Source organism: Amblyraja radiata, chromosome 8 (genome assembly GCF_010909765.2).
Source record: "Amblyraja radiata isolate CabotCenter1 chromosome 8, sAmbRad1.1.pri, whole genome shotgun sequence".
NCBI lineage: Eukaryota > Metazoa > Chordata > Chondrichthyes > Rajiformes > Rajidae > Amblyraja > Amblyraja radiata.
The window spans coordinates 80,441,063-80,466,024 of record NC_045963.1 but is presented as its reverse complement, the minus strand read 5'-3'; the positions used below and the strand labels follow the sequence as shown (position 1 = coordinate 80,466,024).

Here is a 24,962-nt window from a genome sequence, read left to right as displayed (position 1 = left end):
GTGTAGACATCTATCAGGTTTTTCTGCAACCTCCGGTGTTCCACAACCTCTTCACCTTTTGGTCACGGGTCTCGTCCAGAAACGTCACCCATTACTTCTCTCCAGAGATGCTGCCTGTCCCGCTGAGTTACTCCAGCATTTTGTATCTATCTTCGGTTTAAACCAGCATCTGCAGTTCCTTTCTACACATACAGAATTCTGGTAATCCTCATCGGCACCCTCCAAAGCCTCCACATCTGTCCTGTAATGGGGTGACCAGAACTGAACGCAATACTCCACATGGGGCTTGGCCAAAGTCCTATAAATTCATTCATGAAACACTAAGGGGCAGAAAACGCTGGTGGGTGTCGTGTACAGGCCACCTAACAGTAGTAGTGAAGTTGGAGATGGTATCAAACATGAAATTAGAAATGCGTGCGACAAAGGCAAAACTGTTATAATGGGTGACTTCAATCTACATATAGATTGGGTGAATCAAATTGGCAGGGGTGCTGAGGAAGAGGATTTTTTGGAATGTATGCGGGATAGTTATCTAAATCAACATGTAGAGGAACTAACGAGAGAGCAGGCTATTTTAGACTGGGTATTGAGTAATGAGGAAGGGTTAGTTAGCAGTCTTGTTGTACGTGCCCCCTTGGGCAAGAGTGACCATAATATGGTTGAGTTCTTCATTAGGATGGAGAGTGACATTGTTAATTCAGAAACAATGGTTCTGAACTTAAAGAAAGGTAACTTTGAGGGTATGAGACGTGAATTGGCCAAGATTGACTGGCAATTAATTCTAAAAGGGTTGACGGTGGATATGCAATGGAAGACATTTAAAGACTGCATGGATGAACTACAAAAATTGTTCATCCCAGTTTGGCAAAAGAATAAATCAGGGAAGGTAGTGCATCCGTGGATAACAAGGGAAATCAGGGATAGTATCAAAGCGAAGGATGATGCGTACAAATTAGCCAGAAAAAGCAGCATACCGGAGGACTGGGAGAAATTCAGAGACCAGCAGAGGAGGACAAAGGGCTTAATTAGGAAAGGAAAAATAGATTATGAAAGAAAACTGGCAGGGAGCATAAAAACTGACTGCAAAAGTTTTTATAGATATGTGAAAAGAAAGAGATTAGTTAAAACAAATGTAGGTCCCTTGCAGTCAGAAACGGGTGAGTTGATCATGGGGAACAAGGATATGGCGGACCAATTGAATAACTACTTTGGTTCTGTCTTCACTAAGGAAGACATAAATAATCTGCCGGAAATAGCAGGGGACCGCGGGTCAAAGGAGTTGGAGGAATTGAGTGAAATCCAGGTTAGCCGGGAAGTGGTGTTGGGTAAATTAAATGGATTAAAGGCCGATAAATCCCCAGGGCCAGATAGGCTGCATCCCAGAGTACTTAAGGAAGTAGCTCCAGAAATAGTGGATGCATTAGTAATAATCTTTCAAAACTCTTTAGATTCTGGAGTAGTTCCTGAGGATTGGCGGGTAGCAAACGTAACCCCACTTTTTAAGAAGGGAGGGAGAGAGAAAACGGGGAATTACAGACCAGTTAGTCTAACATCGGTAGTGGGGAAACTGCTAGAGTCAGTTATTAAAGATGGGATAGCAGCACATTTGGAAAGTGGTGAAATCATTGGACAAAGTCAGCATGGATTTACAAAAGGTAAATCATGTCTGACGAATCTTATAGAATTTTTCGAGGATGTAACTAGTAGCGTGGATAGGGGAGAACCAGTGGATGTGGTGTATCTGGACTTCCAGAAGGCTTTCGACAAGGTCCCACATAAGAGATTAGTTTACAAACTTAAAGCACACGGCATTGGGGGTTCAGTATTGATGTGGATAGATAACTGGCTGGCAAACAGGAAGCAAAGAGTAGGAGTAAACGGGTCCTTTTCACAATGGCAGGCAGTGACTAGTGGGGTACCGCAAGGCTCAGTGCTGGGACCCCAGCTATTTACAATATATATTAATGATCTGGATGAGGGAATTGAAGGCAATATCTCCAAGTTTGCGGATGACACTAAGCTGGGGGGCAGTGTTAGCTGTGAGGAGGATGCTAGGAGACTGCAAGGTGACTTGGATAGGCTGGGTGAATGGGCAAATGTTTGGCAGATGCAGTATAATGTGGATAAATGTGAGGTTATCCATTTTGGTGGCAAAAACATGAAAGCAGACTATTATCTAAATGGTGGCCGACTAGGAAAAGGGGAGATGCAGCGAGACCTGGGTGTCATGGTACACCAGTCATTGAAAGTGGGCATGCAGGTGCAGCAGGCAGTGAAGAAAGCGAATGGTATGTTAGCTTTCATAGCAAAAGGATTTGAGTATAGGAGCAGGGAGGTTCTACTGCAGTTGTACAGGGTCTTGGTGAGACCACACCTGGAGTATTGCGTACAGTTTTGGTCTCCAAATCTGAGGAAGGACATTATTGCCATAGAGGGAGTGCAGAGAAGGTTCACCAGACTGATTCCTGGGATGTCAGGACTGTCTTATGAAGAAAGACTGGATAGACTTGGTTTATACTCTCTAGAATTTAGGAGATTGAGAGGGGATCTTATAGAAACTTACAAAATTCTTAAGGGGTTGGACAGGCTAGATGCAGGAAGATTGCTCCCGATGTTGGGGAAGTCCAGGACAAGGGGTCACAGCTTAAGGATAAGGGGGAAATCCTTTAAAACCGAGATGAGAAGAACTTTTTTCACACAGAGAGTAGTGAATCTCTGGAACCCCCTGCCACAGAAGGTAGTCGAGGCCAGTTCATTGGCTATATTTAAGAGGGAGTTAGATGTGGCCCTTGTAGCTAAGGGGATCAGAGGGTATGGAGAGAAGGCAGGTACGGGATACTGAGTTGGATGATCAGCCATGATCATATTGAATGGCGGTGCAGGCTCGAAGGGCCGAATGGCCTACTCCTGCACCTAATTTCTATGTTTCTATGTTTCTATGAATTCTTAACTTTTATTCTCAATGCCCTGACCAATGAAGACAAACATCCACATGCCTTCTTTACCGCTGTATCTCCATGTGTTGCTACCTTCAGGAGTTATGGACTTGGACCCTGGAGAGAAGGAATTACTCATTCCTGAGATGCTGCCTGTCCCGCTGAGTTACACTGGCATTTTTTGTTTATCTTTGGTTTAAACCAGCAATCTGTAGTTCCTTCCTACACATTCCAAGAAATAACCTCGATGTGGCTTGAAGGAATTTACCAATTAATCATCACAAAACACTTGGCTTCACCGGATCACATCCCCATTTCTGGGCTCAGGTCTGATTCCACCCAACGGTGCAGATTACCTGCGGGGTTGTTGCAGAATGTGGATTACATTGCAGAATCCGCATTCTGCACACTCAGCATCCCGCCTCGCTGGGAACACAAGCACACAAACATTTAACCTGCCGTCTGACTCTAAAAGAATGCCCTGCCCAAGGATCAAAAAATCCTTTCCGGTAATTGCTGATTTAATTCAGAAATTGTTGAAATCTTTGAGAAATAGTTAAACGGACATGCAGGGGCCTGTAAAGAAAGGTATGCTAAGTGATTTAAAAGGACAGTCTACCTTCCTGGGCATCACAGTGAGGAGGTGTTTGGAGATTCACTGTGATGGATGTTTGTGCAAATTGTGTTAATTGTGTGTCTTGGTTTTTTTTGATGTTATGATGACAGGAATGAAATTTCATTCGAACCTTGTCTGTTTGAATGACAATAAATGGCATTCTATTCTATTCTATTCTATTCCCCCGTGGTTTTAGATTTTGGTAGCACGCTAAACATTGCGTACACCACATTAGATCGCTCGATTTTAAATTAAATACAGAAAGTGACAGTGGCTATTTATCTTGATCGGTTCTTACCAAAACTAGTGACTATGGAGTTGAATCTGTAAATTGCAGATGCAAAGGCTGGAAGTTGAAACCCGCAGGGAGGCGTTTGAATGAATATTTTGTCATGTGACAAGTAATGTTACTGTTTTACTCACGTCACATTTGTACCCGAAACAACCACCATGCCAATAGGCAATAGGTGCAGGAGTAGGCCATAAGGGTTAATGCGGTAGCAGCCATTTTATTTTAGCTTATTTTAAGTTTAACGTGCTAGTATATTAGAAAACAGGCTGTTGCAGACCGACCTTTGCGCTACTAGAGAAACAGATAAGAACTGCTTCTCAGAGTTTGGACATTCCGCTGTCGGAACTGACATCTTGCAGTGGTTTTTATCACACAATGGTGCCTTCTTTCATAGCAGCTGCCTAACTCCCTAAATACTCCTGCTTAACTCCCATGCACAATTAAAGGAACCATATTCTTTTATCTACCTAAAGGAAAAATATGAAACATGCGCTTCCGACTGTTTTACTCTGTATAAAAATGCTTGTACTTCTTTGTATTCCTTGAGAGGGGTGCTAGCAGGTGCTTGAGTGAACCACAGTCCACTCAAGTTTCTGCATCCTTCCTTCTCCCACCTTGATGTTTAGTATAGACTTTTGACTGAGGCTTGTGTCTTTGGAATTATTTTACAGTTTAAGTTTAAGTGACTTTCACTCGGCCCTTCGAGCCAGCACTGCCATTCAATGTGATCTTGGCTGATCATCCCCAATCAGTGCCAATAATGCCTAGCCCATGGGTGCAGAGACTTGTTAATATCAGAGTAAAACAACCCGATAATCTCAAAAAACACATAATTAAGTGTAGTGATCTCTCATTCATCACATAGGACATAGAACAGTACAGCTGTACAGGAACAAGCCTTTCAACCAACAATATCATAGAAACATAGAAACATAGAAATTAGGTGCAGGAGTAGGCCATTCGGCCCTTCGAGCCTGCACCGCCATTCAATATGATCATGGCTGATCACCCAACTCAGTATCCCGTACCTGCCTTCTCTCCATACCCTCTGATCCCCTTAGCCACAAGGGCCACATCTAACTCCCTCTTAAATATAGCCAATGAACTGGCCTCAACTACCCTCTGTGGCAGAGAGTTCCAGAGATTCACCACTCTCTGTGTGAAAAAAGTTTTTCTCATCTCGGTTTTAAAGGATTTCGGTTTTAAAGGGTATCGATGCTCAACATGATGCTAAATTAAATTAATCACAACTAACGGCATAAAGTCTAAAGGAACCGTAGTGCAGCAGTAGAGTTGCTGCCTTACAGCGAATGCAGTGCCGGAGACCCGAGTTCGATCCTGACTACGGGTGCTGTCTCTCCGTTCTCCCCATGACATGCGTGGGTTTTCTCCGAGATCTTCGGTTTTCTCCCACACTCCAAAGACGTGCAGATTTGTAGGTTAATTGACTTGGTAAATGTAAAAATTGTCCCTAGTGGATATAGGATAGTGTTAATGTGCTGGGATCGCTGGTCGGTGCAGACCCGGTGGGCCAAAAGGGCCTGTTTCTGCGCTGTATCTCTAAACTAAACTAAAAACTGCATATGAGCTCTTCTACCGTCGCCTCCGCCTCACAGCGCACTTCCATGGGAAGGAGTCCTCGCCCCCCATTGATGACCCCTTTTCCCGTCTCCAACGCACCCCCTCTCCAACGCACCCCCTCTCCAACGCACCCCCTCCTCGTGGAACCCCGCTTGTGACCTCCCGGCTTTGGAACTCTTTATCCAAAACTGCCGTTGCAACGTCAACAGCCTCAACTTCTCCACTCCCGTCTCACTCCAACCTCACCCCCCCTGAACGCACTGCCATCGAATCACTCCGCAACAACCCAGATTGGGTTATCAAACCAGCCGACAAGGGAGGTGCCGTGGTAGTCTGGCGCGTCGATCTCTACAAAGCTGAGGCCACGCGCCAACTCTCGGTCACCTCCTCCTACTTACCCTTGGACCATGACCCCACTGACGAGCACCAGGCCACCATCTCTAGCACCATCACCGACTTCATCAACTCCCACGCCCTGCCCGACCGAGCCTCCAACCTCATCGTTCCCCAGCCCCGCACGGCCCGTTTTTACCTTCTCCCCAAAATCCACAAACCTGACTGTCGCGGTAGACCCATTGTCTGTGCCTGTTCATGCCCCACCAAACTCATCTCCACATTCCTTGACTCCATCCTATCCCCCTTGGTTAAATCCCTTCCCACCTATGTTCAAGACACCTCAGACACTCTCCGTCGTCTCCGTGCATTCCATTCTCTAGGCCCTCACCCCCTCATCTTCACCATGGATGTCCAGTCACTCTACACCTCCATCCCCCACCAGGATGGCTTCAAAGCCCTCCGGTTCTTCCTCGACCAGAGGAACAACCTATACCCAGCCACTGACACTCTCCTCCGCCTAGCGGAGCTGGTACTTACCCTCAATAACTTCATGTTTGACTCCTCCCATTTCCTCCAAATACAAGGCGTAGCTATGGGCACACGCATGGGCCCCAGCTACGCCTGCCTTTTTGTCGGGTACATCGAACAATCCTTGTTCAATACGTACCAGGGCCCCATCCCCGACCTCTACCTCCATTACATCGATGACTGCTTTGGTGCCACCTCCTGCACCCACACACAACTGACTGACTTCATCCACTTCACCACCAACTTCCATCCGGCACTCAAATACACCTGGACTATTTCCGACACTTCCCTCCCATTCCTTGACCTCACTATCTCCATCGCAGGTGATAGACTTCTGACCGACATCCACTATAAACCCACTGACTCCCATGGCTATCTGGACTACACTTCTTCCCACCCTGCTTCCTGTAAGGACTCCATCCCCTACTCCCAATTCCTCCGCATACGCCGCATCTGCTCCTAGGATGATGCATTCCACACCAGGGCATCTGAAATGTCCTCATCCTTCAGGGTACGGGGGTTCCCCTCCTCCACCATAGATGAGGTTCGCACCAGGGTCTCTTCCATACCCCGCAACACTGCTCTCTCTCTCCCCATCCCCGCACTCGCAACAAGGGCAGAGTCCCCCTAGTCCTCACCTTTCACCCCACCAGCCGTCACATACAACAAATAATCCTCCGTCATTTTCGCCACCTCCAACGTGACCCCACCACTCGCCACATCTTCCCATCTCCTCCCAAGTCTGCCTTCAGCAAAGACCACTCCCTCCGCAACTCCCTTGTCAATTCTTCCCTTCCCTCCCGTACCACCCCCTCCCCGGGCACTTTCCGTTGCAACTGCAAGAAATGCAACACCTCTCCCGTTACCTCCCCCCTCGACTCCATTCAAGGACCCAAGCAGTCGTTCCAGGTACGACAGAGGTTCACCTGTATCTCCTCCAACCTCATCTACTGCATCCGCTGCTCTAGATGTCAGCTGATCTACATCGGTGAGACTAAGCGGAGGTTGGGCGATCGTTTCGCCGAACACCTCCGCTCGGTCCGCAAGAACCTACCTGACCTCCCGGTGGCTCAGCACTTCATCTTCCCCTCCGAATCCCCGTCCGACCTCTCTGTCCTGGGTCTCCTCCATTGCCAGAGTGAGCAACACCAGAAATTGGAGGAACAGCACCTCATATTCCGCTTGAGGAGTCTGCATCCTGCGGGCATGAACATTGAATTCTCCCAATTTTGTTAGCCCTTGCTGTCTCCTCCCCTTCCTCAGCCCTCGGGCTGTCTCCTCCCATCCCCCAGCCCTCGGGCTCCTCCTCCTCCTTTTTCCTTCCTTCTCCCCACCACCCCCTATCAGTCTGAAGAAGGGTTTCGGCCCGAAACGTTGCCTATTTCCTTCGCTCCATAGATGCTGCTGCACCCGCTGAGTTTCTCCAGCATTTTTGTGTACCCTAAAGACTGCATATGCTTGTTTAACCCAAAGGTAGACACAAAAACCTGGAGTAACAGTCTATAATCTCTCTGGTCCCTGTGGTTCATGAGTTTACCTAAATACCTCCTAAATATTGCTCAAGTATCTGTTTCCACCATTCCCTGGTACATGGCCTTTAAACTCGAAAGTGTATATATTTTCAAACTTCTGTACCTCTTGTCCGATGGGAGAGGGGAGAAGAGGGAGTGACTGCACAAGACTGGTCCTTGATTTTGCTGCTGGCCTTGCCGAGGCAGCGTGAAGTTTAGTTTTAGACACAAAATGCTGGAGTAACTCAGAGGGACAGGCAGCATTTTTGGAGAGAAGGAATGGGCGACGTTTCGGGTCAAGACCCTACTTCAGACTGATGAAGTTTAGTTTAGTTTAGAAATACAGCATGGAAACAGGCCCTTCAGCCCATCGTGTCCGCGCCGACCAATGATCACCGCCCACTAATACTATCCTACACACACTTGGGGCAATTTACAATCTTTACTGAAGTCAATTAACCAACAAGCCTTTACGACTTTGGAGTGTGGGGAGAAACTGGAGCACCCGGAGAAAACCCAGCGTGAGGTGTAGATGGAATCGATGGAAGGGAGGTTGGTTTAAACCATATAACATATAACCATATAACAATTACAGCACGGAAACAGGCCATCTCGGCCCTACAAGTCCGTGCCGAACAATTATTTTCCCTTAGTCCCACCTGCCTGCACTCATACCATAACCCTCCATTCCCTTCTCATCCATATGCCTATCCAATTTATTTTTAAATGATACCAACGAACCTGCCTCCACCACTTCCACTGGAAGCTCATTCCACACCACTACCACTCTCTGAGTAAAGAAGTTCCCCCTCATGTTACCCCTAAACTTCTGTCCCTTAATTCTGAAGTCATGTCCTCTTGTTTGAATCTTCCCTATTCTCAAAGGGAAAAGCTTGTCCACATCAACTCTGTCTATCCCTCTCATCATTTTAAAGACCTCTATCAAGTCCCCCCTTAACCTTCTGCGCTCCAGAGAATAAAGACCTAACTTATTCAACCTTTCTCTGTAACTTAGTTGTTGAAACCCAGGCAACATTCTAGTAAATCTCCTCTGTACTCTCTCTATTTTGTTGACATCCTTCCTATAATTGGGCGACCAAAATTGTACACCATACTCCAGATTTGGTCTCACCAATGCCTTGTACAATTTTAACATTACATCCCAGCTTCTATACTCAATGCTCTGATTTATAAAGGCTAGCATACCAAAAGCTTTCTTTACCACCCTATCTATATGAGATTCCACCTTCAAGGAACTATGCACGGTTATTCCCAGATCCCTCTGTTCAACTGTATTCTTCAATTCCCTACCATTTACCATGTACGTGGGCTGCTAATACAGAAACCTCCCCGTGGTGCAGCCTGGGAAACACTGAATGGTATAATCTGATATTATTACCACCAGTAGGCCAATATCTGTATACTTACCCAAGCAATCTACTAGATGACGATGCCAAAGCTCCACAGACACTCGCCCTCCTCGGGGCCTGCACTGTCAATCGCCTCAATCAATATTGAAGGCTTCTCCAGATGCAAGGCAGACATACTAGCGACAGCGGCCAAACGCTTCGACATAGTGTGCATGCAGGAAACCCACACCGGCCCTACACAACACCGACCAGCCATCCCTGGAATGAAGCTGGTGGCCGAGATCCGACACAGACAGTATGGGTCAGCTTTATTCAGCAGACCAAACCTCGCGATCGAAGAGGTCTGCACCCACACCACCGAAGGGCAAATGGAAACCATCACAGTTGCCCTCCCAAACATCTCTGTCACATCAGTGTATAAACCCCCCCAAAGTCCGTTCCTCCACTCTGAACTGCCAGACAGATGCAAGAGGAAATACCACATTAGCATTGGGGACTTCAATGCCCATAGCTCATTGTGGGGCTATGAAGTGAACAATCAAGATGGAGATGAAGTCGAAACCTGGCTCGAGTCGAAACACCTGACCCTGATCCATGACGCCAAACTGCCAAAATCTTTCCACAGTGCCAGATGGAAACGAGGATATAACCCAGACCTTGTTTGTGTGAGCAGCGAACTATCATCCAGAGCTGTGAAAGAGGTCCTGGACCCTATCCCCCATACGCAACACCGGCCAATCACCATAACCATCCGATCCGCTCTCCAAGCAACAACCGTCCCCTTCCGCAGAAGGTTCAATCTGCGGAAGGCCGACTGGCTGTCATTCCAACAGGAGATCGAAGACTCCATCCCCAGCATTCCATCACACCCCAACAACTATACCATGTTCATAGAACTGCTGAAAAGGTCAGCCAGGCGACATATACCAAGAGGATGCCAGACCGAGTACATCCCCGGGCTGTCGGAAACATCCAGCGATCTACTGAAAGCCTACCACAGGGCATACCACGAGGACCCTTTCTCCTCCACCACCATGGAACTCGGAGAGATCCTGTTGAACACAGTCGGGGAGGACCGAAGGCAAGTCTGGAAGGAGTTGATAGAAAACACCAACATGACCAATAACAGCAGGAAGGCATGGGCCACAATCCGCCTCCTCGGTGAAGACCATACCACACCGCCCACGCTCACAACACACAGCAAACTCAGTTGCAGCATAGCTGGTGGCAAACGGTCGTAGCCAAAACCGGCGCGGACCCACAGGAGAATACCGCCGGACAGCGGTAACAGACCGCCTACAACCAGCCAGCGCTCTCACCAAACCCTTCGACCTAGAAGAACTCGAAGCTGCAATGAGCATGCTGAAACCTGGGAAAGCAGCAGGAATTGATGATGTACTGACGGAAATGATACAGCACCTTGGACCTAAAGCAAAGACCTGGCTCCTAGCAATGCTGAACTCATGCATGGCACAGAAAACAACCCCACCTGTATGGAGAAAGGCCAAGACTGTCGCAATTCCCAAACCTGGAAAGGACCCATCATCCCCAAAGAGCTACAGACCCATTTCCCTCCTCTGCATCACCTACAAGCTCTACGAGAGGCTACTACTCCAACGCCTTATGCCACTTATAGACTCCAAGCTTACTAAAGATCAAGCTGGCTTCCGCCCTGGCCGCTCCTGTGCCGGGCAGCTACTGAACCTCACCCAACACATTGAGGACGGTTTTGAGTGCAAACTCATCACCGGAGCAGCTTTCATAGACCTCACCGCTGCCTACGACACATGTCCAGCACCGCACCATGATCAGGAAACTTTTTGACATGACTGGTGACCTCGACCTGTGCCAAGTCATCAAAAGCCTTCTCAACAACAGGCGCTTCTTCGTTCAACTAAACGACAAGAAGAGCAAATGAAAATCCCAAAAGAATGGCCTACCACAAGGCAGCGTACTGGCCCCCCTCCTCTTCAACATCTACACCAACGACCAACCACTTACCCCACAATGCCGCCGCTTCATCTATGCTGATGACCTCTGCATCACCACCCAACAGGAGAACTTCCAGAAGATCGAGCCTGTCCTGGAAAGCGCCCTCCAAGAGATGACAACCTACTACAATAACAACCACCTGAAACCCAACCCATCAAAAACCCAACTATGCAGCTTCCATCTTAAAAATCGAGATGCAGGAAAACAACTGAGCGTCTCATGGGATGGCCACAAACTCTCCAACCACTTCCACCCCGTGTACCTCGGAGTCACACTCGACAGGACACTCTCTTTCAAAACCCACCTTCAGAACACCAAAGCCAAGGTCAACACTCGCAACAACATCCTGCGCAAACTGGTAAACTCAAAGTGGGGCGCTGATCCACCAACCATCCGTGCAACTGCCCTAGCCCTGTGCTTCTCCACAGCTGAATACGCGTGCTCAAGCTGGAGCCGCTCCCACCACACCAAACTGGTTGACACAGCCCTCAACGACACCTGCCGCATTATCACGGGATGCATAAAGACAACGCCAGTCCCGTGCCTCTACGCCCTAGCTGGTATTGCCCCCCCCCCCCATATCAGACGATCCATCGTCGCCCAAGACGAGCGGAGAGCACAGGAGATCGATACCAGGCACCCCCTGCACTGGACACACAGCACCTCCACCCCGACTGAAATCCAGAGCCAGTTTCTTGCAGACAGTCCCACCTCTCCAGACAACCAAAGAAACAGCAAGGACCAACACCTGGAAAGATGAATGGAACCAGCTCAACACACGAGCCCACGACTGGATGGAGAGAGGAATCACTCCGACTGAATGCCTCGCCAGCGGACACGACCTCCCATGGCCAACCTGGAAGACCCTCAACAGATTACGAGTGGAGCAGGGGAGGTGCAAAGCACTTATGAAAGCATGGAACTACCAGGCAGAAGACACATGCAGCTGTGGAGCAGTACAGACAATGTCCCACCTACTGGAGTGTGACGACGCCCCCCAGTGCAGCCCCCACGACCTGGCTGAACCGACCCGACCAGCTGTGACCTGCGCCAGATACTGGCAGAACGACATCTGAGATTGCAACGGACTCGAAGAAGAAGAACCATGTACGTCCTATTTTGATTTGTCCTGCCAAGGTATAGCACCTCACATTTATCAGCATTGAACTCCATCTGCCATCTTTCAGCCCATTCTTCCAAATGGCCTAAATCACTCTGTAGACTTTGGAAATCCTCTTCATTATCCACAACACCCCCTATCTTGGTATCATCTGCATACTTACTAATCCAATTTACCACACCTTCATCCAGATCATTGATGTACATGACAAACAACAAAGGACCCAACACAGATCCCTGAGGCACCCCACTAGTCACCTGCCTCCAACCCGACAAACAGCCATCCACCATTACCCTCTGGCGTCTCCCAATCAGCCACTGTTGAATCCATCTTGCTACTCCTGCATTTATACCCAACAGTTGAACCTTCTTAACCAACCTTCCATGAGGAACCTTGTCAAAGGCCTTACTAAAGTCCATATAGACAACATCCACTGCTTTACCCTCGTCAATTTCCCTAGTAACCTCTTCAAAAAATTCAAGAAGATTAGTCAAACATGACCTTTCAGGCACAAATCCATGTTGACTGTTCCTAATCAGACCCTGTTTATCCAGATGCTTATAAATATTATCTCTAAGTATCTTTTCCATTAATTTGCCCACCACTGAAGTCAAACTAACAGGTCTATAATTGCTAGGTTTACTCTTAGAACCCCTTTTAAACAATGGAACAACATGCGCAGTACGCCAATCCTCGGGGACTATTCCCGTTTCTAATGACATTTGAAATATTTCTGTCATAGCCCCGGCTATTTCTACACTAACTTCCCTCAATGTCCTAGGGAATATCCTGTCAGGACCTGGAGACTTATCCACTTTTACATTTTTCAAAAGTGTCAGTACTTCTTTTACTTTGAAACTCATAGTATCCATAGCTACTCTACTAGTTTCCCTTACCTCACATAATTTAATATCCTTCTCCTTGGTGAATACCGAAGAAAAGAAATTGTTCAATATCTCCCCCATCTCTTTTGGCTCTGCAGATAGCTGTCCACTCTGTCTCTCCAATGGTCCAATTTTATCCCTCGTTATCCTTTTGCTATTAATATAGCTGTAGAAACCCTTTGGATTTACTTTCACCTTACTTGCCAAAGCAACCTCATGTCTTCTTTTAGCTTTTCTAATTTCTTTCTTAAGATTCTTTTTACATTCCTTATACTCCTCAAGCACCTCATTTACTTCATGCTGCCTATAATTATTGTAGATCTCCCTCTTTTTCCGAACAAGATGTCCAATTTCCCTTGAAAACCAGGGCTCTTTCCAATTTTTACTGTTTCCTTTCAACCGAACAGGAACATAAAGATTCTGTACTCTTAAAATTTCCCCTTTAAATGTCCTCCATTTCTCTTCTACATCCTTCCCATAAAACAAAATGTCCCAGTTCACTCCTTTTAAATCATTTCGCATCTCATCAAAGTTAGCCTTTCTCCAATCAAAAATCTCAACCCTAGGTCCAGTTCTGACCCTCTCCATAATTATATTGAAACTAATGGTATTGTGATCACTGGACCCGAAGTGCTCCCCAACGCATACCTCCGCCACCTGTCCCGTCTCATTTCCTAACAGGAGGTCCAGCACTGCCCCTCCTCTAGTAGGTACCTCTATGTATTGCTGCAAAAAACTATCCTGCACACATTTTACAAACTCCAAACCATCCAGCCCATTTACAGAATGTTTCCCAGTCTATGTGTGGAAAGTTGAAATCTCCCACAATCACTACCTTGTGCTTACTACTAATATCTGCTATCTCCTTACATATTTGCTCTTCCAATTCTCGATCCCCATTTGGCGGTCTATAATACACCCCTATAAGTGTTGCTACACCTTTCCCACTTCTCAGTTCCACCCAAATAGCCTCCCTAGATGAGCCCTCCAATCTATCCTGCCAAAGCACTGCTGTAATATCTTCCCTGACTAGCAATGCAACACCTCCACCTCTTGCCCCTCCAATTCTATCACACCTGAAGCTACGAAATCCTGGAATATTTAGTTTCCAATCACAGCCCTCCTGCAACCATGTTTCACTGATTGCCACAACATCATACTTCCAGGTGTCTATCCAGGCTCTAAGCTCATCCACCTTTCTTACAATGCTCCTAGCATTAAAATATGCACATTTAAGAAACCCACCGCCTCTTATTCTGTTTATTTCCTTTTTCTTCTTTCTCCTCTTGTGTCCGAGTGCTTCCCTTTTCTGCTTCCTGCCTCCCATTCTGTCTACTAGCTTTCTCTATTTGAGTCCCTCGCCCCAACCATTCTAGTTTAAAGTCTCCCCAGTAGCCTTTGCAAATTTCCCCGTTTGTGTGATGGTCTGGGCTGCGTCCACAATTCACTGCAATTTTTTGCTGTCTTGGATGGAGCTGTGCCCAAACCAAGCTGTGATGCATCCCGATAAAAAGTTTTCTATGATGCATCTGTAGAAGTTGGTGGGAACTGTGTCGGCTCTGTGGGAATGTTTCAGCCCGGGTTGTGTCACGTGGGGGGGTGGGGTCTACAGGGAGGGGGGGGGGAGGGATGAATGGGCGGAGAAAGAGTTACTCTGAACAGTGGAGCTTCAATTAAACCCGATCTCCAGCGGTCTCGCCCCCCTGAGTGCGGGTCCGTGTGTCGTTTGACGCCTTTCTCGGCTGTGGTCTGAGTTGATTCTCCTGTCAGTGCGGGTCGGGTCGGGTCTCTGCCCCAGGCCGGCTGTGCTCGGGATGCTGCCGGCTCTGTCCACCTGTAACGGCAGCTCCACCAACTGCAGCCGTTCACAGTTGCTGCTACCCAGCTTCTCCACGGCGTCAGCCATCAGAGTGCTGCTCACCCTGGCCATGGCCGGCATCTCCTCGTCTCTCAATGTGTACGTGTTACTGGGCGCGCTGCGGGCTCGCCGCTCACATATCCGCACATTACTGGTGAACCTGTGCGGCGCCGACCTGCTGGTCACCGCGTTGGTCATGCCCATGGATGCCTGCTGGAACTACACGGTGCAGTGGGCGGCCGGAGCCGCCGCATGTAGACTCCTCATGTTCCTCAAACTCTTCGCCATGTACTCCTGCGCCCTCGTCACTCTCGTTATCAGCCTAGACCGCTACTGTGCCGTCGTCCGCCCGCTCTCTATCGGCCTGGCAGCCCGCAGGAACCGAGCCATGCTGGCCGCAGCCTGGATGTCCAGCGGAGCTCTGGCCGCTCCACAGGTACAGTGTGGCCCGGGGGATGGATGTCTTCACTGGGGTGGGAGCGGGTGTCTGTCTAGTGGTCGCGCCACATGTACCGGCCCGCTCGGAGCTAGGTCTTGTGTGGAGGTGGTGTCATTGAGAGACCTAAATGCAGGAGTGGATGGTCCATATGAATCGCTGCCTCTGCGGGAGAGCTGATAGATGCCTGAACATTGAGAGAGGAGATGTAGACACAGACACAGCCCTTCCTACGTGGGTTAGAAGCGAGAGACAGGTTAACTTAGAACTGTACAGATACAGGCCCTTTGCCCCACAAGGTCTGTGGCGAACATGATGCCAAGTTAAACTGCTCTCATCTCCATATCCCCCCTCCTTTCCCTGCACTCCCATTTGCTTATCTAAAAGTCTCTAAAACATCTTTATTTAATCTGCTTCCACCTCCGGTACATTCCAGCCAATTGTGATGTAGTCAGCAAATTTACTCACTGACCCATCTACATTTACACCTAGATCATATCTATCTATCTATCTATCTGTCTGTCTGTCTGTCTGTCTGTCTGCCTGCCTGCCTGCCTGTCTGTCTGTCTGTCTATCTATCTATCTATCTATCTATCTATCTATCTATCTATCTATCTATCTATCTATCTATCTAATATTATTTCTGCCTGACTTGTGGGTGCCAGCCTTTGATTTGTTGCTACGCCAACACCAGACCCACAAACGACCAGATTTTTTCCCATTTTGGTAGAGATTTCACTTTTCATTCCAAGTATCCACTCCTCATTAAATTTCGTCGTGTTTCTGTACACATTTTTAATAAAATCCTTCTTCCCCCCCCCTCCCCCCACTCATTTTGTCGCCTGCTGGTCAGCGACCATAACGGCTGCTGGCGCCCGCCTCTCTCCTCAAAGACGCCATTTAAAAACAGCCGCACTGCTGAGTGCTCGAATCTTTAGTTGGAGGACCACGTCTCCCGTGGGGGCAACGGGTAGGGAACGGCTGCGTTGGGGGAGCAGACCCAACGGGTCTGCACTTGGTCTAGTATATATATATATATACATGTGTTGCACATTCAAATCGAGGTTTAATAAATAAAACCATGCAGCGTACAGGGAAAATATGAAGCTACATTTTTATCAAACACTGTTTAGCACTCAGTGGGAAAACTACCGTTCTGAACATGAAATGCAGGGAAGGATTTTTAAGCTTAAAATGGACCCAAGTGATTTATCACCATCATACTAGCATAAGCAGAAATATAATTGTGCTAAGTAAAAAAGGAGAAAAAATTCCCTGGGTGGAAATGGCAACGACCAGAGTGCACGGCTTTAAGGTGAGAAGGGCAAAGTGTAAAGGAGATGTGCGGGGCGAGTGTTTTTACACAGAGGGTAGTGGGGGCATGGGACATGCTGCCAGGGGTGGTGGTGGAGGCAGATACGATAAGAGGCTTTTAGACAGATACATGGTTATGCAGGGGATATGGATCATTAGCAGGCAGAGGAGATTAGTTTAATTTAGCATTGGATAGAGTGGATGTGGAGAGGATGTTTCCACTAATGGGAATGGCAATGAATTTAATTAGCCTCAGAATTAAAGGATGTTGTTTTAGGAAGGAGATGAGGAGAAATTTCTTTATTTAGAGGGTGGTGAATCTGTGGAATTCATTGCCATAGAAGGCTGTGGAGGCCAAGTCAATGGATATTTTTACAGCAGAGATAGATAATTGATTCGTACAGGTGTTAGAGGTTATGGGTAGAAGGCAGGAGAATGGGGTTGAGAGGGAGAGGTAGATCAGCCATGATTGAATGGCAGAGTAGACCTGATGGGACCAATGTCCTAATTCTGTTCCTTATGACCATCCTATTCAGCACAAACATTGAGCCGAAGGACCTGTTACTGTTATATGTTCTATGTTCAAACTAGCAAGGACATTGTTAAGCACATTTATGATTAATTAGCAAAGGAGACAAATGTGACCTATGTTTTTTGTAGTTATGAGGAATGCTGTCAGTAAGGATGGGAGTTTCATAAAGGTATTGGTGCAATGCACACCAGTAAAGAGTAGGGACTGATTAAATGAATAGTTTTTACAAAGAGTCATTGAAGGTACAATTTGTAATGTATTCATACATATTCATGTGTATGTTAATGAGTTGGTGTTCAATATAAGCAGGGAATGTTGGGTAATAAATCTCTCTCTCGTGATCCAGGCAACCAGTGTGTAAGTCTTGCTCTTCATACAACACAATTAACATGAAGGGACCTATCTCTACACTGTTAGAATTTAGGATTCAATTGTGTTCATCGTTAAAGTTGTAAACATTAACACGATGTAATTTGTGTTGCAGCTTGTCCTTTTCCGCACAGTCTCCATTTCCGTGCCCGCTCCGTTCACCCAGTGCGTGACTCACGGCAGCTTCCCTCAACCCTGGCATGAGACGCTCTACTTCCTCTTCACCTTCCTCTGGCTCTTCCTGCTGCCCCTCATAATCATGGTCTTCTGTTATGCCAGCATTTTCATAACAATCACAAGGAAAACCATTCTAAATGGAAAATGTAGGTATTTACTTGCTCCCTACTGACCTACCAACAATAATATATTGATGCAATTTTACAATTTAAGTTTACAAATCGTTTAGATGTTCTTGTGACAGTCCATGATGGCACTTGTACATGCTTCTATACACTTGTACACGCTTGTAAATGCATGTACGTGCTTTTATACACTTGTACACATGTGTACACACTTCTATACACTTCTATACACTTGTACATGCTTCGATACACTTGTACACGCATGTACGTGCTTCTATACACTTGTACATGCCTGTACATGCTTGTACACACTTCTATACACTTCTATACACTTGTACATGCTTCGATACACTTGTACACGCATGTACGTGCTTCTATACACTTGTACATGCCTGTACATGCTTCTATACACCTGTACACATGTGTACATGCTTGTACACACTTCTATACCATTGTATGCACTTGTACATGCTTGTACACACTTGTACATTCCAAGAAGTAAGCTCTCAAGTATTCCTTTGATTATGGAAGTTTAAATTGATTAAAATTGTGAAAATCAGAAGGTGCGATGAATATTTGGGTGTCACGGTGGCACAGCGGTGGAGTTACTGCCTCACAGTGCCAGAGACTCAGGGTTGATCCAGAATGCTGTCTGGATTAGACGGTTTCAGCTACAGAGAGAGGTTGGATAGACTTGGATTGTTATTTCGGGAATGTAGAAGTTTGAGGGGAGGTCAGAGCATTGTTCCCATGGTAGAAATGTCCAACACTAGAGGCCATAGCTATAGGGTGAGAGTCTAGTGGCGATGTGGGGAACAGGATTTTGTTTACATAGTGGTGGGTGCCTGGAATGCACTGCCAGGGTGGTTGGAGGAGGCTCATACGATAGTGGTGTTTAACAAGTGTTTAGATAGTCATGTGGAAGGGCAGGGAATAGAAGGAATTTGATCCTGTACAGGCCAATGAGATCAAGTTAACGTCATCATATTTAGTGCAAACATTGAGGACCAAAGGGCCTGTTTCTGTGATGTACTATTCTGTGTTCTTTACCCAATCTCTACTTATAGCTAATACCCCCTAATGCAGGCATCATTGTGGGAAACCTCTTCTGCATCCTCTCTATTCTTTCTTTAACTGGCATGACTAGAACTGCATGCAATACTCAATGTATATAATTGAAATCCTATAAAGCTGCAGCATGACTTCCTGACCCTACTAATGAAAGCAAGCAAACCATGTGCCATCGATATTACTAAATCTCTGATCTCGACCGCTTTTGGCCCACTGTGCTGCGATTTCCGACAGAACGTCGCCACCTATGGCCGTCATTTTTGGCCACCTCGCTCAGAGACCCCCTCCGACTTACGGGTGCGGAGGATTTTTCCCATCGATGACAAATCAGAGATATATTAATGTTTTTAAAAAATTCACCATTCTCTCTGCTGCCCCTGATGGAGGGTAGGGGAGGGACTATAAAACCAGGAAGTGGTGTGCCTCACTCAATCTCTGCAAGATGGATGAAGTCAAGGGTCACGTCTCTCTGAGCTCTGAATAACACTGAACAAATGTCTACACAACTGTGAGTACCCTTAGTGTGGTTTGAAAATGAAAATATGGTTTGTTTGAAGTAAAAAGGCACTGCCTGCAAATGGTTGTTTGGGTGCTTTGGCTTGAAGTTAAAAAGCACTACTTACTGCAAATGGTGGCTTGAGAGCTTTGGCTTGAAGTTGAAAGGCACTACTTACTGCAAATGGTGGCCTGGGAGCTTTGGCTTGAAGTTGAAAGGCACTACTTACTGCAAATGGTGGATTGGGAGCTTTGGCTTGAAGTTGAAAGGCACTACTTACTGCAAATGGTGGCTTGGGAGCTTTGGCTTGAAGTTGAAAGGCACTACTTACTGCAAATGGTGGCTTGGGTGTTTTGCTTGATGTTGAAAGGCACTACTTACTGCAAATTGTGGCTTGGGTGCTTTGGCTTGAAGTTGAAAGGCACTACGTACTGCAAATGGTGGCTTGGGTGATTTGGCTTGAAGTTGAAAGGCACATCTTACTGCAAATGGTGGCTTGGGTGCTTTGGCTTGAAGTTGAAAGACACTACTTACTGCAAATGGTGGCTTGGGTGTTTTGGCTTGAAGTTGAAAGGCACTACTTACAGCAAATGGTGGCATGAAGTTGAAAGGCACTGCTTACTGCAAATGGTGGCTTGGGTGCTTTCGCTTGAAGTTGAAATGCACTATTTACTGCAAATGGTGGCTTGGGAGCTTTGGCTTGAAGTTGAAAAAATTCACCATTCTCTCTGCTGCCCCTGCTGGAGGGAGGGGGAGGGACTATAAACCAGGAAGTGGCGTGCCTCACTCAGCCTGCAAGATGGATGAAGCCAAGGGTCACGTCTCTCTGAGCTCTGAATAACACTGAACAATGTCTACACAACTGTGAGTACCCTTAATGTGGTTTGAAAATGAAAATATGGTTTGTTTGAAGTAAAAAGGCACTGCCTGCAAATGGTTGTTTGGGTGCTTTGGCTTGACGTTGAAGGCACTTCTTACTGCAAATGGTGGCTTGGGTGCTTTGGCATGAAGTTGAAGGGCACTATTTACTGCAAATGGTGGCATGAAGTTGAAAGGCACTACTTACTGCAAATGGTGGCTTTGGTGCTTTGGCTTGAAGTTGAAAGGCACTACTTACTGCAAATGGTGGCTTGGGTGCTTTGGCTTGAAGTTGAAAGGTACTCCTTACTGCAAATCGTGGCTTGGGTGCTTTGGCTTGAAGTTGAAAGGCACTACTTACTGCAAATGGTGGCATGAAGTTCAAAGGCACTACTTACTGCAAATGGTGGCATGAAGTTCAAAGGCACTACTTACTGCAAATGGTGGTTTGGGTGCTTTGGCTGCTTTGGCTTGAAGTTGAAAGGCACTACTTACTGCAAATGGTGGCGTAGGTTCTTTGGCTTGAAGTTGAAAGGCACTACTTACTGCAAATGGTGTATTGGGTGCTTTGGCTTGAGGTTGAAAGGTACTACTTACTGCAAATGGTGGCTTTGGTGCTTTGGCTTGAAGTTGAACGGCACTACTTACTGCAAATGGTGGCATGAAGTTGAAAGGCACTACTTACTGCAAATAGTGGCTTGGGTGCTTTGGCTTGAAGTTGAAAGGCACTACTTAATGCAAGTTGTGGCTTGGGTGCTTTGGCTTGAGGTTGAAAGGCACTACTTACAGCAAATGGTGGCTTGGGTGCTTTGGCTTAAAGTTGAAAGGCGCTACTTACTGCAAATGGTGGTTTGGGTGCTTTGGCTTGAAGTTGAAAGTCACTACTTACTGCAAATGGTGGCTTGGGTGCTTTGGCTTGAAGTTGAAAGGCGCCACTTACTGCAAATGATGGCTTGGGTGATTTGGCTAGAAGTTGAAAGGCACTTCTTACTGCAAATGGTGGCTTGGGTGCTTTGGCTTGAAGTTGAAAGGCACTACTTATTGCAAATGGTGGCATGAGGTTGAAAGGCACAACTTACCCAAAATGATGGCTTGGGTGATTTGGCTTGAAGTTGAAATGCACTACTTACTGCAAATGGTGGCTTGGGTGCTTTGGCTTGAATTTGAAAGGCACTATTTACTGCAAATGGTGGATTGGGTGCTTTGGCTTGAAGTTGAAAGGCACTACTTACTGCAAATTGTGGCCTGGGAGCTTTGGTTTGAAGTTGAAAGGCACTACTTACTGCAAATGGTGGCTTGGGTGCTTTGGCTTGAAGTTAAAAGCACTACTTACTGCAAATGGTGGCTGGAATGCTTTGGCTTGAAGTTAAAATGCACTACTTACTGCAAATGGTGGCTTGGGTGCTTTGGCTTGAAGTTTAAAGGCACTAGTTACTGCAAATGGTGGCTTGCATGCTTTGGCTTGAAGTTGAAAGGCACTACTTACTGCAAATGGTGGCTTGGTTGATTTGGCTTGAAGTTGAAATGCACTACTTCCTGCTGGAGGGAGTGGGAGGGACTATAAAACCAGGAAGTGGTGTGCCTTACTCAGTCTCTGCAAAATGGATGAAGCCAAAGGGGCACGTCTCTCTGAGCTCTGAATAACACTGAACACATGTCTACTCAACTGTGAGTCCCCTTAATGTAGTTTGAAAATGAAAATATATTTTGTTTGAAGTAAAAAGGCACTGCCAGCAAATGTTTGTATGGGTGCTTTTGCAAAGTTAAAAGACACTACTTACTGCAAATGGTGGCTTAGGTGCTTTGGCTTGAAGTTGAAATGCACTACTTACTGAAAATGGTGGCTTGGGTGCTTTGGCTTGAAGTTGAAACGCACTACTTGCTGCAAATGGCGGTTAGGGTTCTTTGGCTTGAAGTTAAAAGGCTCTACTGGAAATGCACTTACTTCCTGTTTGCACTGTATATTGATTTTAGATAAAACGCTACCACTTACGGCTGTGATTTTTAGCCATCTTACTCAGTCCCCCTCCGCTCAGCAGGTGCAGAGAATTCTTCCCATCAATGAAAAATAAAAGTGTTAGAGTTTCAAAAATGTTGAGAATCTCTCTCCTGTCAATCACGCCATGAAGGCCACACCTTTTCGAGGGGGAGGTGTTATAAAACCTGGAAGTGTGGGTGTGGTTCAGTCTCTGCATGGTGGGGGAGGGGGAGATCACGACTGTCTGAGCTGTGAATCAACTGAACACAATGAATGGCTACTGAACTGTGAGTTTGGTGTTTTGTGTGGTTTTCTGGTGATTTCACCCTGCATGAAATTGTATGAAGCTGCATTTGAATTTAGTGGCCTTGGACCCAGCTTGAAGTGGTGTGAAACTGCACGAATTTGGTGGCCTTGCACCCTGCTTGAAGTGGTATGAAACTGCACTAGAATTTGGTGGCCTTGCACCCTGCTTGAAGTGGTATGAAACTGCACTAGAATTTGGTGGCCTTGCACCCTGCTCGGTGGTTGGAAACTGCACTTGAATTTGGTGGCCTTGCACCCTGCTTGAAGTGGTAGGAAACTGCACTTGAATTTGGTGGCCTTGCACCCTGCTCAAAGTGGTAAGAAACTGCACTTGAATTTGGTGGCCTTGCACCCTGCTTGAAATGGAATTTCAAGGAATAGCCATGAGTCAACTGCCAGCCTACCAGCCGTGAGTGAGCTGCCAGCAGATCAGGCTTGAGGGACTGAGCTGCCACCCCAAGAACCTATACCAGCACTCAAGAAAGCCCCCCCACTGGCCAACAATATTGGAATTGGTGGAGCGGTGGAATATTGCGTTGGGGGACCAGCCCTCCCGTGTGAACATGGGACCCAACGGGTCCCACTTAGTCTAGTATAACATAGGAGCATGCACTGTAATGCCCCTGTCCCACTTAGGAATCCTGAACGGAAACCTATGGAGACTTTGCGCACCACCCAAGTTTTCCGTAACCTCCGGCAACCACCTGCAGCCTCCGGGAACCGCACGGAAACCTTGGTTGGGGCGTAAAGTCTCCAGAGGTTTCCGTTCAGGTTTCCTAAATGGGACAGGGGCATTACATTCTGTAGAACTAGTGTGAATGGGTGATCGGCAGTCGGTGTGGACTCGGTGAGCCACTGGGCCAGTTCCAATGCTGTATCTCATGGTTGAACTCGACTAAACTGAACTAATTCTCTCGCAATCACAACCACAATAATACTTTATTGGCCAAGTTTGTTTTGCAACACGAAAGGAATTTCATTTTCCAAGTCAGTCATACCAATAAAAAGCAACGGAACACACAAAACACATTTTAACATAAACATCCACCTCAGTGAATCCTCCACATTCCTCGCTGTGATGGAAGGTGAAAAAAAGCTCAAATCTCTTCCCTTCTTTGTTCTCCGGCGGTCAGGTCCTCGAGCCTTCCTTTGATGGGACGATCTTGACTCCATTTGAGGCTGGACATATTGGTTATCTTGTATTTTGTTTTTGTAGTGTTCTTGAAAGATGCTGATTGGAGGTGCAGCAAGAACTATGTTCCCAAGGTGCGGGTGAAGACGCTGAAGCTGTCTATTGTCCTTGTCAGCACCTTCATCATTTGCTGGACTCCGTATTACATCCTGGGATTCTGGTACAACTTTTTCCCAGCCATGATAAACAAGAAGGAGCTTCCTGAATCCATCAACCATGCACTCTTTACTTTTGGGATGCTCAACAGTTTCATTGACCCAGTTGTTTGTCGTATTGGCTATTTCAGGCCAAGCAGCAGCTGACCAAACAAACGTGTCTGACATTGGACTGAGCAAATGTGAAGTAACGGAAGCTCATAGGAGGAGAATTAGGCCATTCCGCCCATCAACTCTACTCTGCCATTCCATCATGGCTGATCTATCTCTCCCTCTCAACCCCATTCTCCTGCCTTCTCCCCATAACCCCTGACACTCTTACCAATCAAGAATCTGTCTATCTCTGCTTTAAAGATACCCAAAGACTTGGCCTCCACAGCCGTCTGTGCTGTCCAAAAATGCTCCGTGATTCTGCTGGCACATCAGTAGTGGACGTCAGAATAGTTCCAACCTTTGGCAGCTGCCAAGCACACAAAATGCTGAGTAAATCGGCTTGTGATTATAATGTGTTTTAGTTGGAGTCGTAGATTGATGCAGCACACAAACAGGCCCTTCAGCCCAACACGTCATGCCAACCAACATGCCCCGTCTACACTAGTGCCATTGGCCAATGCCTGACCCATATCCCTCTAAACATTGTCCAAATGTATTTAATTGCTGTTACAGTACCTGCCTCAACCACCCACTCTGGCATATATACCCGCCATCCTGTCATGGATAAAAAGCATGCACGCTTCCCATTAAATCTTTCTTATCCCACATATATGTAGGTAAATCTAAAACTAGCTGACAGGGAAAGGTAGATGTGTTCAAAAGGGAACTGCAGATGCTGGAATATCGAAGGTACACAAAATTGCTGGAGGAACTCAGCGGGTGCAGCAGCATCTATGGAGCGAAGGAAATAGGCGACGTTTCGGGCCGAAACCCTT

General features: G+C 46.8%; 1 protein-coding gene across 1 annotated transcript; it reads left to right on the top strand.

Annotated features, from left to right (window-relative positions):
* The first annotated feature begins 9,244 nt into the window (after positions 1-9,244).
* Positions 9,245-24,329, top strand: LOC116976539. Its single transcript, XM_033026428.1, has 5 exons — positions 9,245-10,171; positions 11,638-11,667; positions 15,008-15,460; positions 17,791-17,998; positions 23,903-24,329. Exons 1-5 carry the CDS (start codon positions 9,245-9,247, stop codon positions 24,178-24,180), a joined length of 1,896 nt encoding a protein of 631 aa, XP_032882319.1. The 3' UTR covers positions 24,181-24,329.
* Positions 24,330-24,962: the final 633 nt, after the last annotated feature.

Bases quoted from the DNA above. Each gene is read 5' to 3' on its own strand.
- LOC116976539 (XM_033026428.1), top strand. From the start codon at position 9,245: ATGACGATGCCAAAGCTCCACAGACACTCGCCCTCCTCGGGGCCTGCA. The intron at 10,172-11,637 runs GCATACCACGAG...CACACCAAACTG, and splicing joins TACTGAAAGCCTACCACAGG to GTTGACACAGCCCTCAACGA. The intron at 11,668-15,007 runs ATTATCACGGGA...TCCACCTGTAAC, and splicing joins CCCTCAACGACACCTGCCGC to GGCAGCTCCACCAACTGCAG.